The sequence below is a fragment of the Diplotaxodon limnothrissa genome, linkage group LG9, assembly GCF_057381915.1.
Source record: "Diplotaxodon limnothrissa isolate DT_005_m linkage group LG9, D_limnothrissa_male_GT1.1, whole genome shotgun sequence".
NCBI lineage: Eukaryota > Metazoa > Chordata > Actinopteri > Cichliformes > Cichlidae > Diplotaxodon > Diplotaxodon limnothrissa.
Window position 1 is genome coordinate 34,533,165 of NC_140604.1, and position 14,909 is coordinate 34,548,073.

At 40.4% G+C, this 14,909-nt stretch overlaps 1 protein-coding gene across 1 annotated transcript; it reads right to left on the reverse strand.

The window, feature by feature from the left end:
* Positions 1 to 2,597: 2,597 nt before the first annotated feature.
* LOC146625997 (uncharacterized) lies at positions 2,598 to 10,386 on the reverse strand. The gene is made up of 4 exons (XM_085363116.1): positions 10,046 to 10,386; positions 8,960 to 9,066; positions 3,658 to 5,430; positions 2,598 to 3,092 (listed from the first exon to the last, which is right to left on the reverse strand). Exons 2-4 carry the CDS (start codon positions 8,975 to 8,977, stop codon positions 2,598 to 2,600), a joined length of 2,286 nt encoding a protein of 761 aa, XP_085219242.1. The 5' UTR covers positions 8,978 to 9,066; positions 10,046 to 10,386.
* Positions 10,387 to 14,909: the final 4,523 nt, after the last annotated feature.

Consider the following 14,909-nt stretch of genomic DNA (forward strand, 5'->3'; position numbering starts at 1 on the left):
GTAAATAAAAGTTTTTGTTTTTGCAAATCACTCCAAGCTTCCAGTCTTTGGTTCTGCACCTGAGTCCATTCCATGCCACGGGCCTCTGAGCCCTGACAGAATCAAAGAGGTGAGTGTTTGCACCGTGGAGTGTCCTGCAGCTCAAGACAAACAGCATAAGCATAACATTTTTGAGAGCGTAAACATGAAACATCAAGTAGTACCAACATCAAGTAGTTGACGAACTGGCAAAGAAACGTCAGCATAGAGCTTAAGCCTGATTGACTCAGTTAGCTCCAGGTGAGTGAAGCTGTGGTGGCCCTGCCCATGGGCAGATCCAAGGAGCCTCAGGAGCCTGGTGGAAATTTCCAGGCACTCACCCAGACCATGACACTAACAATAACTTTAATCTGTGCAACAAAAATAATACAGTCAGTACTTGTTTTTATTTGCAAAGACATGCACTCTCTGAAAAAATTATTCTTTTTCACTCAAGTCAGAGTGAAAAAGAAATTTTCACATTACCATTACTTACCATGTTCACTGGTAATTGAACTTAAGGGGGCCAGATGTAGTCTTTCCAAGATGGCGCCATCTCTCGTTTCTGAAATATTTATGTATTGTGTTTATAGTGGTGTCCCTGCTAAGTTTTAAAGAGCCACTCGCTGTTGGTGTATGAGCAACAGACAATTCTTAATATTCGTGACTTACTGCTGATGCTCCCCTGCGTTAGCCAGCGATTTGGAGGACTCCCACTGCCTCTGGTGTCAGTCTGAATTGATGCGAGAAGTGGATGTATATGTGGCAGATCAGATCTTGGATGTGGCGTGTCCTTGCCATCAGCGATCTTGGCTGTTTAGAACTTCTCTCTGCCCTCAAACAGCGCTGCCTTCTACCTGTTTACCCAACGTTATCGGAGCATGCTCACCTGACGCGGTTTTATTGGTCACCATGCTGACAAAATATGAAGGGAGCTAGAGCACATATAAACCACTTGCAAGTACTGCATATTAAACCTGCTCAACACTGGCCCCAGCCAGTTTCTTTCACAATAGATCATAAGAAAATCATTATAACCGCTTATTTTACTAAAAGATCAAAGAGAAAACAAACATTCTAATCAATTAAGCTTAAGCATACAAGCAATTACTTATGAATAAATTTTATCGTAGCTAAATCAAACTTCCAGAAAGTCACAACATGATCATAATTTTCTCTCCCCAACCTAGTCAATTGTTTGTCCCCTTTTATTCATGCTAACCCACAGTCACTAATTCACACATATTCACTCAAAATAAAAACAAATCTATCATTTTTGGTCTGGATTGACATGCGGCAATCCTTTTAGACAGGAACTCCCAGGTTGCCACAGGTGGCTTCTCCTCAGCCAGTTGTAATCTGGAAAAGGTCACCTTATATTTGCTGTCCCGAAAAAATTTCAGCGCTGTTAATTCAATCTTGCAGGCTTGCTTACAAAAAATGAGAGCAAAAGAGAGCTTTTTATTAGCTCATCAAAACACGACACATAATCACCTGACCGGTTTTCTCTAAGTGCACTGGTACAATTTTAAAGGGCCCAATTCTTGACATGTCCATGTTTAATAAAACTCACTCTGTTAAAATTGTCACGTCCGGTGTGGCAGACGTGTGGAGTTGTAGAAAGGACCCGAAGGGCGGCAGCTCTGGTGCAGGTGAGTATTTATTTACAGGAGTGGGTACAAACAGCAATGGTGGGTGAACATGAAACTAGAAAACCTAAACTGGGCAAAACTAACAAAACAAACCAGAAACGAAGATGCAGGGAGGTCCGGGGAAATACATACGGAGGGAGACCGGGGGGAAACAACACAGACAAACCAGCAACGAAGACGAGGTAACACACACTATAAATACACACGGCAGGAATCAGGGGATGGGAAACAGGAGGGGAACACACCTGGAAGACATCACAGCTGACGAGGCAGGGGAAACGTAAATAGAACACACTGACATAAGACACAGACTTTCACAATAAAACAGGAACTTACACATGCAAGGGACTGACTAAGAAACGTGGACTTAACACAGGAATACATGGGCAGAACTGAATAAACACTAAACAGAGGAAAAACAGAACCAAAATCACAATAATAGAAAACACAAAACGAAGCAAAACTCGAAGCAAAACAAAACAGGAGCAGTAGAAGACCAAAAACGAAACGCGCACGAAAAAACACTGGCGCACAAAGAACAGTTCAGTAGTAAGTCAGGGGGCCGACCCGGAGGTCGCCGGCACAAAAGTCCACAAGTCAAACGGTCGGGGGGCCGACCAGGTGGGTAGCACAGGTGACAGAGCTAGTCCGGAGGCCGGCCGTGTGGAAAGCAACGGTAGCGATGTGGAGGCAGTTCAGGGGGCCGACCGTGCGGAAGGCAGAGGCGGCGACTCAGGCGAAGGGGGTCTGGGGGGGGCCCACGACGGCCATGGCGCCCCACCCATAGCCTGGAACGTGGCCGGTTGACTACTATATCATTGTAAAATTCCCTAAAGGAAAAAAAAAACAAAAAACTTAATGATCTTATGAATATCTTTCGAACTTTCTAAATCCCAGAAAGTCGAGAAATCAGATCCAAGTGTGACATCAGCTGACACTTTTTACAGGAGACTCCATCTGAACTCTGTGGAGCCTGATCTCAAGGTTTTTAAGTCTGACCCTGAAACCAGAAGAGGATCTTTCTGTCTCTTCAGATTCATTGTGATCCAATGATTTCGGTTCTGCATGATACTGCTGATGTTTGCACAGAGCAGATAATGAAGTGAATGTTTTTGCACATTGGTAACAATGAAACTGTTTATTTACAGCGTGGGATCGTTTATGCACTTCAAGATGATCCGCAGTGGTGAAGGATGACCCACACTGGTCACAGACTTGCGTTTTGACGTCACTGTGACAGAGTTCATGTTGTCTTAATTCACTTGGTGTGGTGAAACCTCTTCCACATTCTTTGCAGTAGTTCATTTTGTCTCCAGTGTGTCTGCGTTGATGTCGTTTTAGGCTCTGTTGCTGATTGAACGTCTTCTCACCACCACAGTGACGACAGGGTTGAGAAGTGGATCCATCTGTGTCGCTCTGCTTCTAAACAAAGACATAAAAGACAGTGAAGGTCAGGCAATTCCTTCAACATTTTTATCTTGAACTCCGCCTGAAATAAAGAGCATCTGTGCCAGCATCCAATTACATTTTACTATTTACATTATAACACTCAACTTACTGGCTTACAATGACTCTTAATTTGTAGGTAATCTACTTATTGGGAAGATTGGTGATTAAACTCCTGGATGCTCTACTCTGCATGCCACAAGATACAAACCCCAAGCTTCTCTCCGATGCATCTATTGGAGTGTAAATGTTAGATTGATAGGAAGGGGAGGAGCTTTTAAAACTTTACATTTTTCCAACATCAGGAAAGTTTCAGGAGAATTGTGTCAGATTTGACTGAATATTCTGTAAATGAAGTTTTCATGTCTCATTTAGTTTTGAAAATAACTCATTCACTGCCAGCCATTGGCAGTGAAAGAGTTAAACCCATTGACTCATTCACTGCCATTGACGTCTATAGACGTCAATGGCAGTGAATGAGTTAAACTTCATTAACATAATACTTCAAACTAACTACAACTGTAAAAAGAAAAATACATACCTCACAGTAACTGCACTTGTAGAGTTTCTCTCTGCTGTGAATCTTTTGGTGTGATTTGAGGTAACGTGGAGATTTAAAAGTCTTCTCACACAGTTCGCATTTATAAGGTCTCTTCCCAGTGTGGGTAAACATGTGCCGCTCTAAGTTTTTGTATGTCACAAAAATTTTGCCACACTGATCACAGCAGCAAACATCCTTTTTTGTGTGAATGCGTAGGTGAATGTCTCGGCTGACTAGCCAGCGGAAAGTTTTTCCACAAATGTGACAGCTGTACGCCTTAAATCCGGAGTGGGTAACTTGATGACGCTGTAAGTAGCTACTTTGAGTAAAAGCTTTATCACACTGATCACAGCTGTACGCTTTAACTCCACTGTGGATGAGTTGGTGTGTTTTTAAGCTTCCAGCCTGGGTGAAAGACTTTCCACACAAGTCACAGCTGTATGCTTTAACTCCACTGTGGATGAGTAGGTGCATTTTTAAGTATGCACTCTGCGTAAAAGACTTTCCACACAACTCACAGCTGTATGCTTTAACTCCACTGTGGATGAGTTGGTGTGTTTTTAAGTATGCACTCTGCGTAAAAGACTTTCCACACAACTCACAGCTGTACGCTTTAACTCCACTGTGGATGAGTTGGTGTGTTTTTAAGTTTCCAGCATGGGTAAAAGATTTTCCACATTCATCACAACTATACGGCTTAACTCCACTGTGAAAAAGTTGGTGTGATTTTAAGTATGCAGCGTGGGTAAAAGACTTTCCACACAACTCACAGCTGTATGCTTTAACTCCACTGTGGATGAGTTGGTGTGTTTTTAAACTTCCAGCCTGGGTAAAAGACTTCCCACACAACTCACAGCTGTATGCTTTAACTCCGCTGTGGGTGAGTTGGTGTCTTTTTAAGGTGTCATGACGGTGAAAAGACTGTCCGCAGAAGTCACAGCTGTACGCTTTAACTCCACTGTGGATGAGTTGGTGTGATTTTAAGCTTCCAGCCCAGTTAAATGACTTTCCACACAACTCACAGCTGTACGCTTTAACTCCGCTGTGGATGAGTTGATGTTGTTTTAAGTATGCACTCTGCGTAAAAGACTTTCCACACAACTCACAGCTGTACGCTTTAACTCCACTGTGGATGAGTTGGTGTGTTTTTAAGCTTTCAGCGTGGGTAAAAGACTTCCTACACAACTCACAGCTGTACGCTTTAACTCCGCTGTGGGTGAGTTGGTGTGATTTTAAGCTTCCAGCGCGGGTAAAAGACTTTCCACACAACTCACAGCTGTATGCTTTAACTCCACTGTGGATGAGTCGGTGTCTTTTTAAGCTTCCAGCATGGGTAAAAGACTTTCCACACAACTCACAGCTGTATGCTTTAACTCCACTGTGGATCAGTTGGTGTCTTTTTAAGCTTCCAGTGTGGGTAAAAGACTTTCCACACAACTCACAGCTATATGCTTTAACTCCACTGTGGATGAGTTGGTGTGTTTTTAAGTATGCACTCTGCGTAAAAGACTTTCCACACAACTCACAGCTGTATGCTTTAACTCCACTGTGGATGAGTTGGTGTGTTTTTAAGCTGTCAGGATGGTGAAAAGACTGTCGGCAGAAGTCACAGCTGTACGCTTTAACTCCACTGTGGATGAGCTGGTGAGTTTTTAAGTTTTGAGAAAGGGAAAACGACTTTCCACACTCATCACAGCTGTATTTTTTCTCCCCCGTTCTTCTGTGAGGTTTGTCGGCCTCCTGAGAGCGCTGACTTCTTGCTCCATGTTGGTCCTGCAGTGACAGCGATACAAACAGAGGCAGTGAGTGAAATGCAGTCGTGGAACAAACTCAACCTTCAAACTTCCTCCACTAACACTAGTTTTAAACCAAAGGTTGAAGTAGTTCCTTTTCAGGCAATACACTCGGTACAACACACGTGGTATGGGATATCATGCCCTCACGTGTCCTGGCTGAGGAACACACTGCAGATTTTGTTCAGTGATGAGGCAAACTTTTATGTGAATGGTGAAGTTAACAAACAAAACCACCGCTATTGGTCTGACTCTAACTCACATTGGATGGATCCCTCCAAGACTGTTGGAACAACAAAAGTGATGGTTTGGTGTGGTATATGGGGTACAACGATAGTGGGTCCATTCTTCATCAATGGAAACCTCAACGCCACTGGATATTTGAAATTGCTACATGATGATGTGTTTCCCTCTTTATGCTGTGACGGCCAGAGTACTGGGTTTAGCCCAAATGACTTGGTCTTTGGCCACAAAGTTCGGGGACCATTGACAATGCTGTGCGATAAGTGGTTGTCAGGTGAACCACCAGTGAACTTGATGGATTAGGTTAATGGTTTTCGGCACGGACTGTATGTGGCAGGTCAGTTGGCGAAACAGAACCTTGAAAAGGTTCAGGTCAAGATGAAATATTTTCATGACCGGCGTTCTGAAGAGCAGCAATTTAGTGCGGGTGACCAGGTTTTGGCTTTTCTTCCAATTGCAGGGTCACCATTCCAGGCACGGTTTGCTGGGCCTTACACCGTGGTACAGAAACTGTCTGAACAGAATTATCAGATTGCTACACCAGATCGCCGGAAAATAAATCAACTTTGCCAGGTTAATTTGTTGAAACCATATCATGTTCGTCCTTTATCCGTCAGTCTGTCAGGCTCTCTCTTTTCTCCTTCCGCATCAACATGTTGGAAAACAACATTGCAGTGCAACAACATTTCAATCATCATCAAGCTGGGCTTCCCCATGTTTGTTGGTTGAAAAAGCTGATAAATCACCACGTTGTTGCACAGACTTTCGTAAAGTAAATGCAGTGACCAAACCCGATTCCTATCCCTTGCCTCATATTGACGACTGTATTGACCAAGTTGGTGCAGCAGAATATGTGAGCAAGTTTGATCTGTTGAAGGGATATTAGCAGGTGCCACTGACTCCCAGAGCTCAGGAAATATCTGCTTTCATCACGCCATCTGGTCTTTATTCATATACAGTCATGGGTTTTGGTTTACGCAGTGCTCCAGCTACATTTCAGCGACTCATGAATATGGTTGTTAAGAGAGAGAGCGATATCAAAACAGCCATGAAAAGTTCTGCATATATGTGCCCAAGTGTTGTATTGAAGCAATCAAGTGATGAATAACTGTTTTCCACTATGTTGTTTTGCAATGTTTTTTGGGAGTTTTTTGCATTGTTGATTTGCTTCTTTGCCGAAGCAGCTAATAAAGCACAATTGAATACAATTTTGCCTCTTTCTTGTAAGATTCTATAATAGAATGAAACAATAATGCCAGTTATAAATAAAGAGAATTGAACGAATTACGAAACACTCATTTTATTTCTATTTGATCTGAAAGTTGTGTAATACTACAACCTGAAACGACAAATAGATTGTGTTGGCCTGTACAGGAGATAAAAGAAAAAAAAACACATCTGTTAAATGGAATAGTCCAAATCAACAAAGTAAACTGGACCTGGGCTTGTTGCAGGGATCTGAAATTACTAAACATTTTGTGAGTGTATGCACTCACACTTAGGACCATATAATAATAAATATGTGCGTGATGAAAGATTTCCTTTTTTTCAAGTCTGTCTTTGTACGGACCTGCCGTGTTCTCCGTTTTTTTGTACATGACTGTTTTGGAGGCAAATAAAATGCAAGTAGGGATTAAAACCGCAGAATTAATGATTACCGGTGCTGGAAATACTAGCGCTTGATGCAGTGTTTAGATTTTGTTGCCACTCGTACCCAACATGCAATGCGCGAAAGTCATGTGGTCTGTCAATCTCTGTTTGCATACAGGACCAACCGATCTACAGAAGATGACCTCTCTCTACCACACTCCGTGTTATGCTGTCACACCTGGAGAGGAAGAACACCCCTCTGCCAGAGTCCTTTTCATCGACTTCAGCTCAGCTTTTAACACGATCATTCTGCAGCAGTTGGTGGAAAAGCTGATGCTATTAGGTGTGGACCCTGCAACCTGCAATTGGGTTTTCAGCTTCCTGACAAAGTGACAAGAGGCAGTCACACATCAAAGACCATCTTGGTGAGCACAGGCTTTCCTCTGGGGTGTCCTGAGCCCGTTGCTGTTCAGTCTGCTCACACATTACTGTAAGCCAGACTCAGTGCTAATCATATTGTGAAGTTCAAAGACAACTGTGGTTGGTCTCATTACTGAAAACAATTAGTCCACTTATAGAATGGATGTGGAGCAGCTTGAAGTGTGGCGTAGATCCCATAATCTCATAAACAATAAAGACAAAACAGAAGACCTGTCCTTCTTTATTAATACCACATCAGTTATCAAAAAAGCACAAACGCATCTCCACTCCCCCAGGAGGCCCAGAAAACCTCACCTCCCCATCCGTTCAACTATTAGCACGGCTTTACTGTGATGCCTCCTGTCTACACACACATATAGCATACAATATACTCCCCAGATGCACACAATACTCTGTGAAAGGACTGTTGCTACCTGTATGAGCGTGACTATTTAGACTTGAGTTTTTGTTTTCTTTTTTTTATTTAGATGTTTTGTTATTTACCCTTTTAATTTATTACTGCCTTTTTACTCTTCTTTTTTTAAGCCATTTTCCTTTTTAATTTTATTGATTATTGCACTGTAGATTCTGGTGAGAAACTGTATTTCAGGTGATTGATTGATAGATATATATATATAGATTTGTTGGTTTTTGTTTTTTGCCCTTTATCACAGTTCCTCTTCCCCACTGTTTTTCTTTCCCTCTTTCTTTCTCCCAGTCATATCTGTCCCGTGTGTAGCAAGTGAAAATAAAATAAACAATAAAAGCAAAGGTAAATCAAATAGACTAATACAGCAAGGCCGGGATGGTCCATTTGGTAAAGTAAATCCGTTGGGCATCTTTCTTTGTCTCTAGACAATAATTCTGATGGCAAAAGAAACAAATGGGACAGGCAAAAAAGGAAAAAAACGAGAGAAACTGTATTTCGTTTCAGCCTGGGTATCACCATACAAAATGTCAATAAGCCTCTTCTTGAAACTTCTCCAATCTTGACAAACAAGCATCAGCTGATGAAGTGCACACAGTTTCAATAAAAGCTGTCACTTACTGTTATTTATTCATCTTTCAGTCACTTTAATTTTTAAAACTGTAATTTTAAAACTGTATATACTGTATATTCTGTGTATTTATTATTTCACTCCTATTGCCTGTTATTATTGTCCTTATCTTCAACGTATGCTGCTCGGTTGTTTGTTAATTGCCCCTTGAGGATAAATAAAGTTTTCTGATTCTGATAAAAGTGATATGTTCTTCACCTTTTGTGTTGATGACATTTATTTCCACTGTAGCAGCTGAGCTGAGTCCAAACGGCTGAAAATGTTCACCTGGTGCTCTGTCAAACTCTTCTCCTCCTGCTGATCAGCTGGGACACAAAACAGTAACATCACAGTGAGACAAGAACGTGAGGGACGTGTCCCAGGATTGAATTTAAAGTCATCATATTTACAGTTTGGATTTGGCGGACGCCCTCTTTATATATAAAGTTGTATATAGTATTTGTATTCTATTTTTATCTTATTGTATATTTATTTTATTTTATTCTATTCTGTACAGTTGTGTACTGTATTTATTCTTATTGTATTTTTGTAATTTTTGCCTCATAACTTTTGCACTGTCCACTTCCTGCTGTGACAAAACAAATTTCCCACGTGTGGGACTAATAAAGGTTATCTTATCTTATCTTATCTTATCTTTACTTTTAGGAATAGTAACTGTGAAACTATGGCACTCATGACCATTGATCGATAGTCACGACATTACAACAAGTATTCATCAAGATACTTTTAAGAATATTCTTAACATGGACTCGGATTTTTAAAAAAATTATAAAAAAAAGAATTCTCTCCATCAATAAGAATTTACTGACTGCAACTTGAACGTTGACTCAAAATGACTTAAAATCATCCTGGAAAGATGCATTTGACAAATTATAGACAAAAAAAGCCTGATAAAGGACACATGTCTGTAATGTGTCTGTGAAATGGATGAATGTTATTGACTGAGCGGATAATGAACAAGTGTGTTCTAGCAGCTGCAGTTTCAGCTGCGTGTGCTAACACACACACCTTCCTGTTATCACTTCAAATAGAAACGAGGCTGTAGAGGTTTGGTGCAGGCAGAAAAACAGCTGCAGGGACAATGAAAAGACTTTTCTGCTCCAACTTCTCCCAGCATGCTGAGCTAATGATTAGTTGGTGTTTTTCTCCAAACACTCTCTCACTCTTCTCTCAACGTGTTCACAATAAACTGTGAACAGACACCGAGGAGAGCAGCAGAAGACCTCATTCAGGAGCTAAACTCAACATGAACTGAACTCACAGTAAAGTTAGCTCGGTGCTTACCTTTAGATGAGCCCACAAACCGAGAGAAACTCCGCGATGAAGCTGCAACTCTTTCCAAACACAGGAAACAGATCAGGGAGCAGAGACCCACGTGGTTCACGCTGATCTCAGCTACGATCCAGGAGACAAGGGTGGGCAGATCGATGCAGATATCGATCAGGACGTTGGTAGTGGTTTATGATCGATACTTTAGTTCGTTTCTCTCCTCTAAGTTCACTACTTTACTCCCGTTTCATGAAAAAGCAGCTCTCTCTGCTCGACTCCCTGTCACTACCCGATCCGTACCGGAAACCCGATCGGTACCCCGCATGCGCGAAAGGTTTCTACTTCCGGTCGTAGCGTTTTACGATAGTTATGGGTCAGAGTATCTGTTAAAATGTTAAGAATAACAAGTATATCTTAAAATGTTTGCAATAATGAAGCATTTCAGTACAATGTAGACAAAAACGAAAAATAAAAAGAAAGTTACGGATCAGGACTCTCCGATCCTTACTGCGCATGTGTAAAGTCTGACCGTACAAATCGGGTCTACCCGATCCGTACCGCGCATGTGCAGATGTTTTCTTCTTCTTCTGTTCGTTTAATGGCAGTGTACTCCCCAGTGTACGAGGATACCGCCACCTGCTGACCGAGCGAATAAACCCTATTATAAACTGAATTATCGTCATTACAAACGTGTGTTAAATTTGATTTAGCGATAGTCGAGTGTGTTTATGCTTGTCTGTGAGGAGAGGATTGTTGGAATAATGATGATGATGTGCGCTATCACTGCCAATTGTCAGTAAACAGTTCATCTGGCTGATGAATCTACACGTGAGATATTACAAAGTCTGTATTATTAACTCTGTAATTATGTAATTAGGCGCCATTCTTCTTATTTTACGGCGCTGTTGCTCAATCGGGGGACGCTCTCTGTTGAGGAGAAAAGCAAAAATTTGTTGCAGATACGGATTATCCATTGTTTAAATGTCCCGGGCAGTCGAAAAGAAGGCAGAGCTGTTGAGAATTTTTTTTTTTTTTTTTTTTTTTTTTTTTTTTTTTTTTTTTTATTGACAAAGCACAAAATACAAATACAAAATAGGAAACACAATGTCAGGGGATTCGTATAAATAAGCAAAATAGACACAGTCTGTTATAGAATCACATAATATTGAACAGGGAACATAGGTTTACGGTTTTGACAGCTTTTTGATTTTGAGAATGTTGTATGGTTTTAACATATTGTTTGGTTTCATTTAAAAAGCACCGAAAGGATGGTTTTGCGTTAGAAAATTTAGATTTATGTATATGAAATTTAGCCAATAATATCAATAAGTTAACCAAATAAAATTCGTTCAGCTGTTGAGAAATGCTAGGAGCTAACTGGGCGCTAACCGCATCATTCAAATATATTGAATGTCGCAAAGAGAGGAAGTGACGTAAGATTTGCGCATGCGGGGTACCGATCGGGTTTCCGGTACGGATCGGGTAGTGACACTCCCCTCCTGCACAAACACTTTGCCCCGCCCCCTTCTTCTTGATCTGCTTTGATTCGATGCTGTTTGGACACGTGACTCGAAAAAGATGGCCGATGTTTTTTTTAAATAACCTTTATTTGTCAACAACAATATAAACATATAAGGCACTATTATTTATCCATGCATCTAAATATATACGGTTGAGCATTACAATAAGAGAAATAACAAGAGAAAGAAAGAAAAAGATGCAGAATGTGAGAACATAGACACAAACAGTGTGAACAGAAAGGGAAATCATGATCCACATCTCAGATAGAGAGGAGGCCTCCTTTTAACATAAATAGAACTTATTGAATAGAAATATAAGTTTAGGGGCCTTCTTTTCATTTATGTGTTTCGGCGATGTGAGGGAAGTTGCCCCCCCCCTTCTTCAAATCCAATAAAAGTGGTATAAAACGTTTGTGCTACATTTGTGCTGGTTTGTGCTGCAAAAAAAATTAGTTAACGTGAGTGTTCTCGGTGGTCAGGAACAAATGTAATCGCATGGCAGGATGCTGTAAAAGGACCAAACTTCAGCCAGGAGAACAACTGAGATAATCCATCCACAATACGAGGTTAGTCATTCATATACTGCTGCATGGGCTGGGCTGTAGTTACATCCTAAGGTTTTAAAAACTGAGCTTAAATAAATGATTAGCGGTAATAAAAGCCGAGGGAGGTCAACAGGGATCACTGACAGTTTTAGGAGCTTTTTAAGATTAAATAGAAGAAAATACAAAACATTAAACATGTTAACAACACAAAAGCCATATTAAACGCAGACTACTTTAGGCCCGGAAGTACTGTAGCATTCCAGCCGGACTTTATTCAGACGATGCACTTAATGATCATTACGGATGGACCATGGTGGGGTATTCCAACCCATTTATTCACAAATTACCATAGACACATTGTAAGAGCTGTAATCATAACATAAAACAAAATAAACATTCACTTGATATAACCACGTTTCCGTTATGCTAATTAATTCAGAGAAAAGGCACAGGAGGTGCTAGCATCAGCCTACTAGATCACTCATAAACTTATTAACAATCAAGTAATACATTTACAAATTGTCTGAAATGTAAACAACAAGTACAACACAAAAAACATACCTGTTCGCCTTCCAGCTAGATGCTAATTTAAAGATAGATGGAAAACGATAACCTTCTCATTAACCTTTTCTGCAGCAAGCGGTAGCAGTTCGATCTTCCTTCCCGGAAGTTGCCCGTTCCGAATTTCAAAATAAGAGTCTAATCTATATTATAAGGTATAATTCGTTCAGGGATTTAACTGTTTGAAAAATATCAATAAGATAAATAATCTGGGTCATTTACAAGCAGTGTTGGTCAAGTTACTTGAAAAAAGTAATCAGTAACTAATTACTGATTACTTCCCCCAAAAAGTAATCCCGTTACTTTACTGATTACTTATTTTCAAAAGTAATTAATTACTTAGTTACTTGGTTACTTTTTAAAAACACGATTTACAACCTGAATAGGTGATAAAGTGATAGATCTTTCAGCCCAATTCTACTTTTTCTACATAATCCATCATACAAAATGTAATCAAATGGAAAAGTCTCATTTTAAAACTTGTTTTATTAGTTTTAATCTTTTAACTTTATGCATCAAGCAAAAATTTAATTATATGCAACATTCTCTGACTTGTTTAATATTTAAACCTATTTTCTGCACATTCCAGCACATAATTTTTTTTTTGTGTGTGTTTACACTCAGTCTTTCAAATAGATGCAAGTAAAACACAGCAGAAAATAAATAACATCAAAGACTAGCGGTCCTTTTGCTCTATTTTCACCTGTAAAGCAGGAGTGGCGTAGGCGGAGGTTTACCCTGGTGCAGGTGTGCCGCAGTGGTCAGTGGAAGAATCCGCGAGTTTCTCTGTGAATTTCCCATTACGTGGTAGCGCACTCAGAGCTTGCTTGGAAGTTTAGGGGGGTGTTTTTGCTGTAAAAAGAAGTTTTCTTCCCACGCACAATGCTAATGGACACTAATGTTTTTGTCACTTTTTATGGAATCAAACTCAAAGTAAGGTCAGTACTTCCACGCTTTAAACGCTGCACGCTCATACTCTCTCCCGTACTCGAAATATGATCCATTGTTGATCTGCACACAGCTGTTGTCACGAACGTCGCACTTGCTTAAGTCACTGTCATGAGACATTCTTGCAAAAAAATCACGGTTTTAGTAACGCAGTAATGCAGCGTTCCTACGGGAAAGTAACGGTAATCTAATTACCGTTTTTGCAATAGTAATCCCTCACTTTACTCCTTACTCGAAAAAAGTAATCGGATTACAGTAACGCATTACAAGTAACGTGTTACTGCCCATCTCTGTTACTGTCTCTCTCTCTCAAGTAGGATTCGTCATGTCATCACTGAACAATCGGATAGAGACCGATTGCGTCCAGAGGCGAAGCAGCGGTACTTGCAGAAAATAGCGTGCATTGGAAATGTGGACCCGTATGAAATACGGCCGTGGAGTAGAAACCCTGAAGACCAACCGCTATTGATGTAGCCTGACATATTCTCGTACCTTGTCTGTGGAGTCAGTGTGTACAAGTCGTCATTCAAACAAAGGTAAGTCAGCTCGAGTACTGCGAGTAAAATGCATTTGATTTCCATCCGAACATTCACATTAGTGCAGCATAAATTCATTCATGAAGGAAAATTACAGTGAGAACATGTGGAGGCTGTTAGAGGGATAACATAGTGAGTTCAGTGCATTGATGTGACATTGTCCTGAAGGATTTAGTTATTCTTTATGATTAAAGAAATTGCAATGATTTATTAATGTTTATTATAAATAATACTAATTATACATCTTGCTTCCATATTTGTATCCCGTGTCACTAAAAATACATTTTATTTTAATTTTATACTTTGATTAATGACCTGCAGAATCTCCTTATCATATTAAGTGATTCATAATTGTCACTTTATGCTTTCTCCATCTCTAAAGTGATGACATCCTTGCATTACATACTTTAGGTTCATTTTCTGCCGGCAGGTTTCTGACAGAGAACAGGCAGGTTTACACTATAACCTGCAGCGATGGACACATAAAGAAATGAAAAATGACATGTATGTGCTAACTTTCTAAACACTTTGTTACATTTATGATAAAGTAGATAAAACACATTTATGTCGGCCTTGGATCATAGTTCTTGTTTTTGAACTTTGTCTGTGTGTGTTTCAGGTCCTGCACTCTCAAAGACTGAATGAACCAGCATTGCAGCCACAGGTCATTGTGAGCATCACAGGGAAGGTTGAAGCCGCCCACTGCACCTGTATGGCCGGAGTCGCAGAGACCTGCAGCCATGTCGCTGCTCTTCTGTTTAATGTAGAA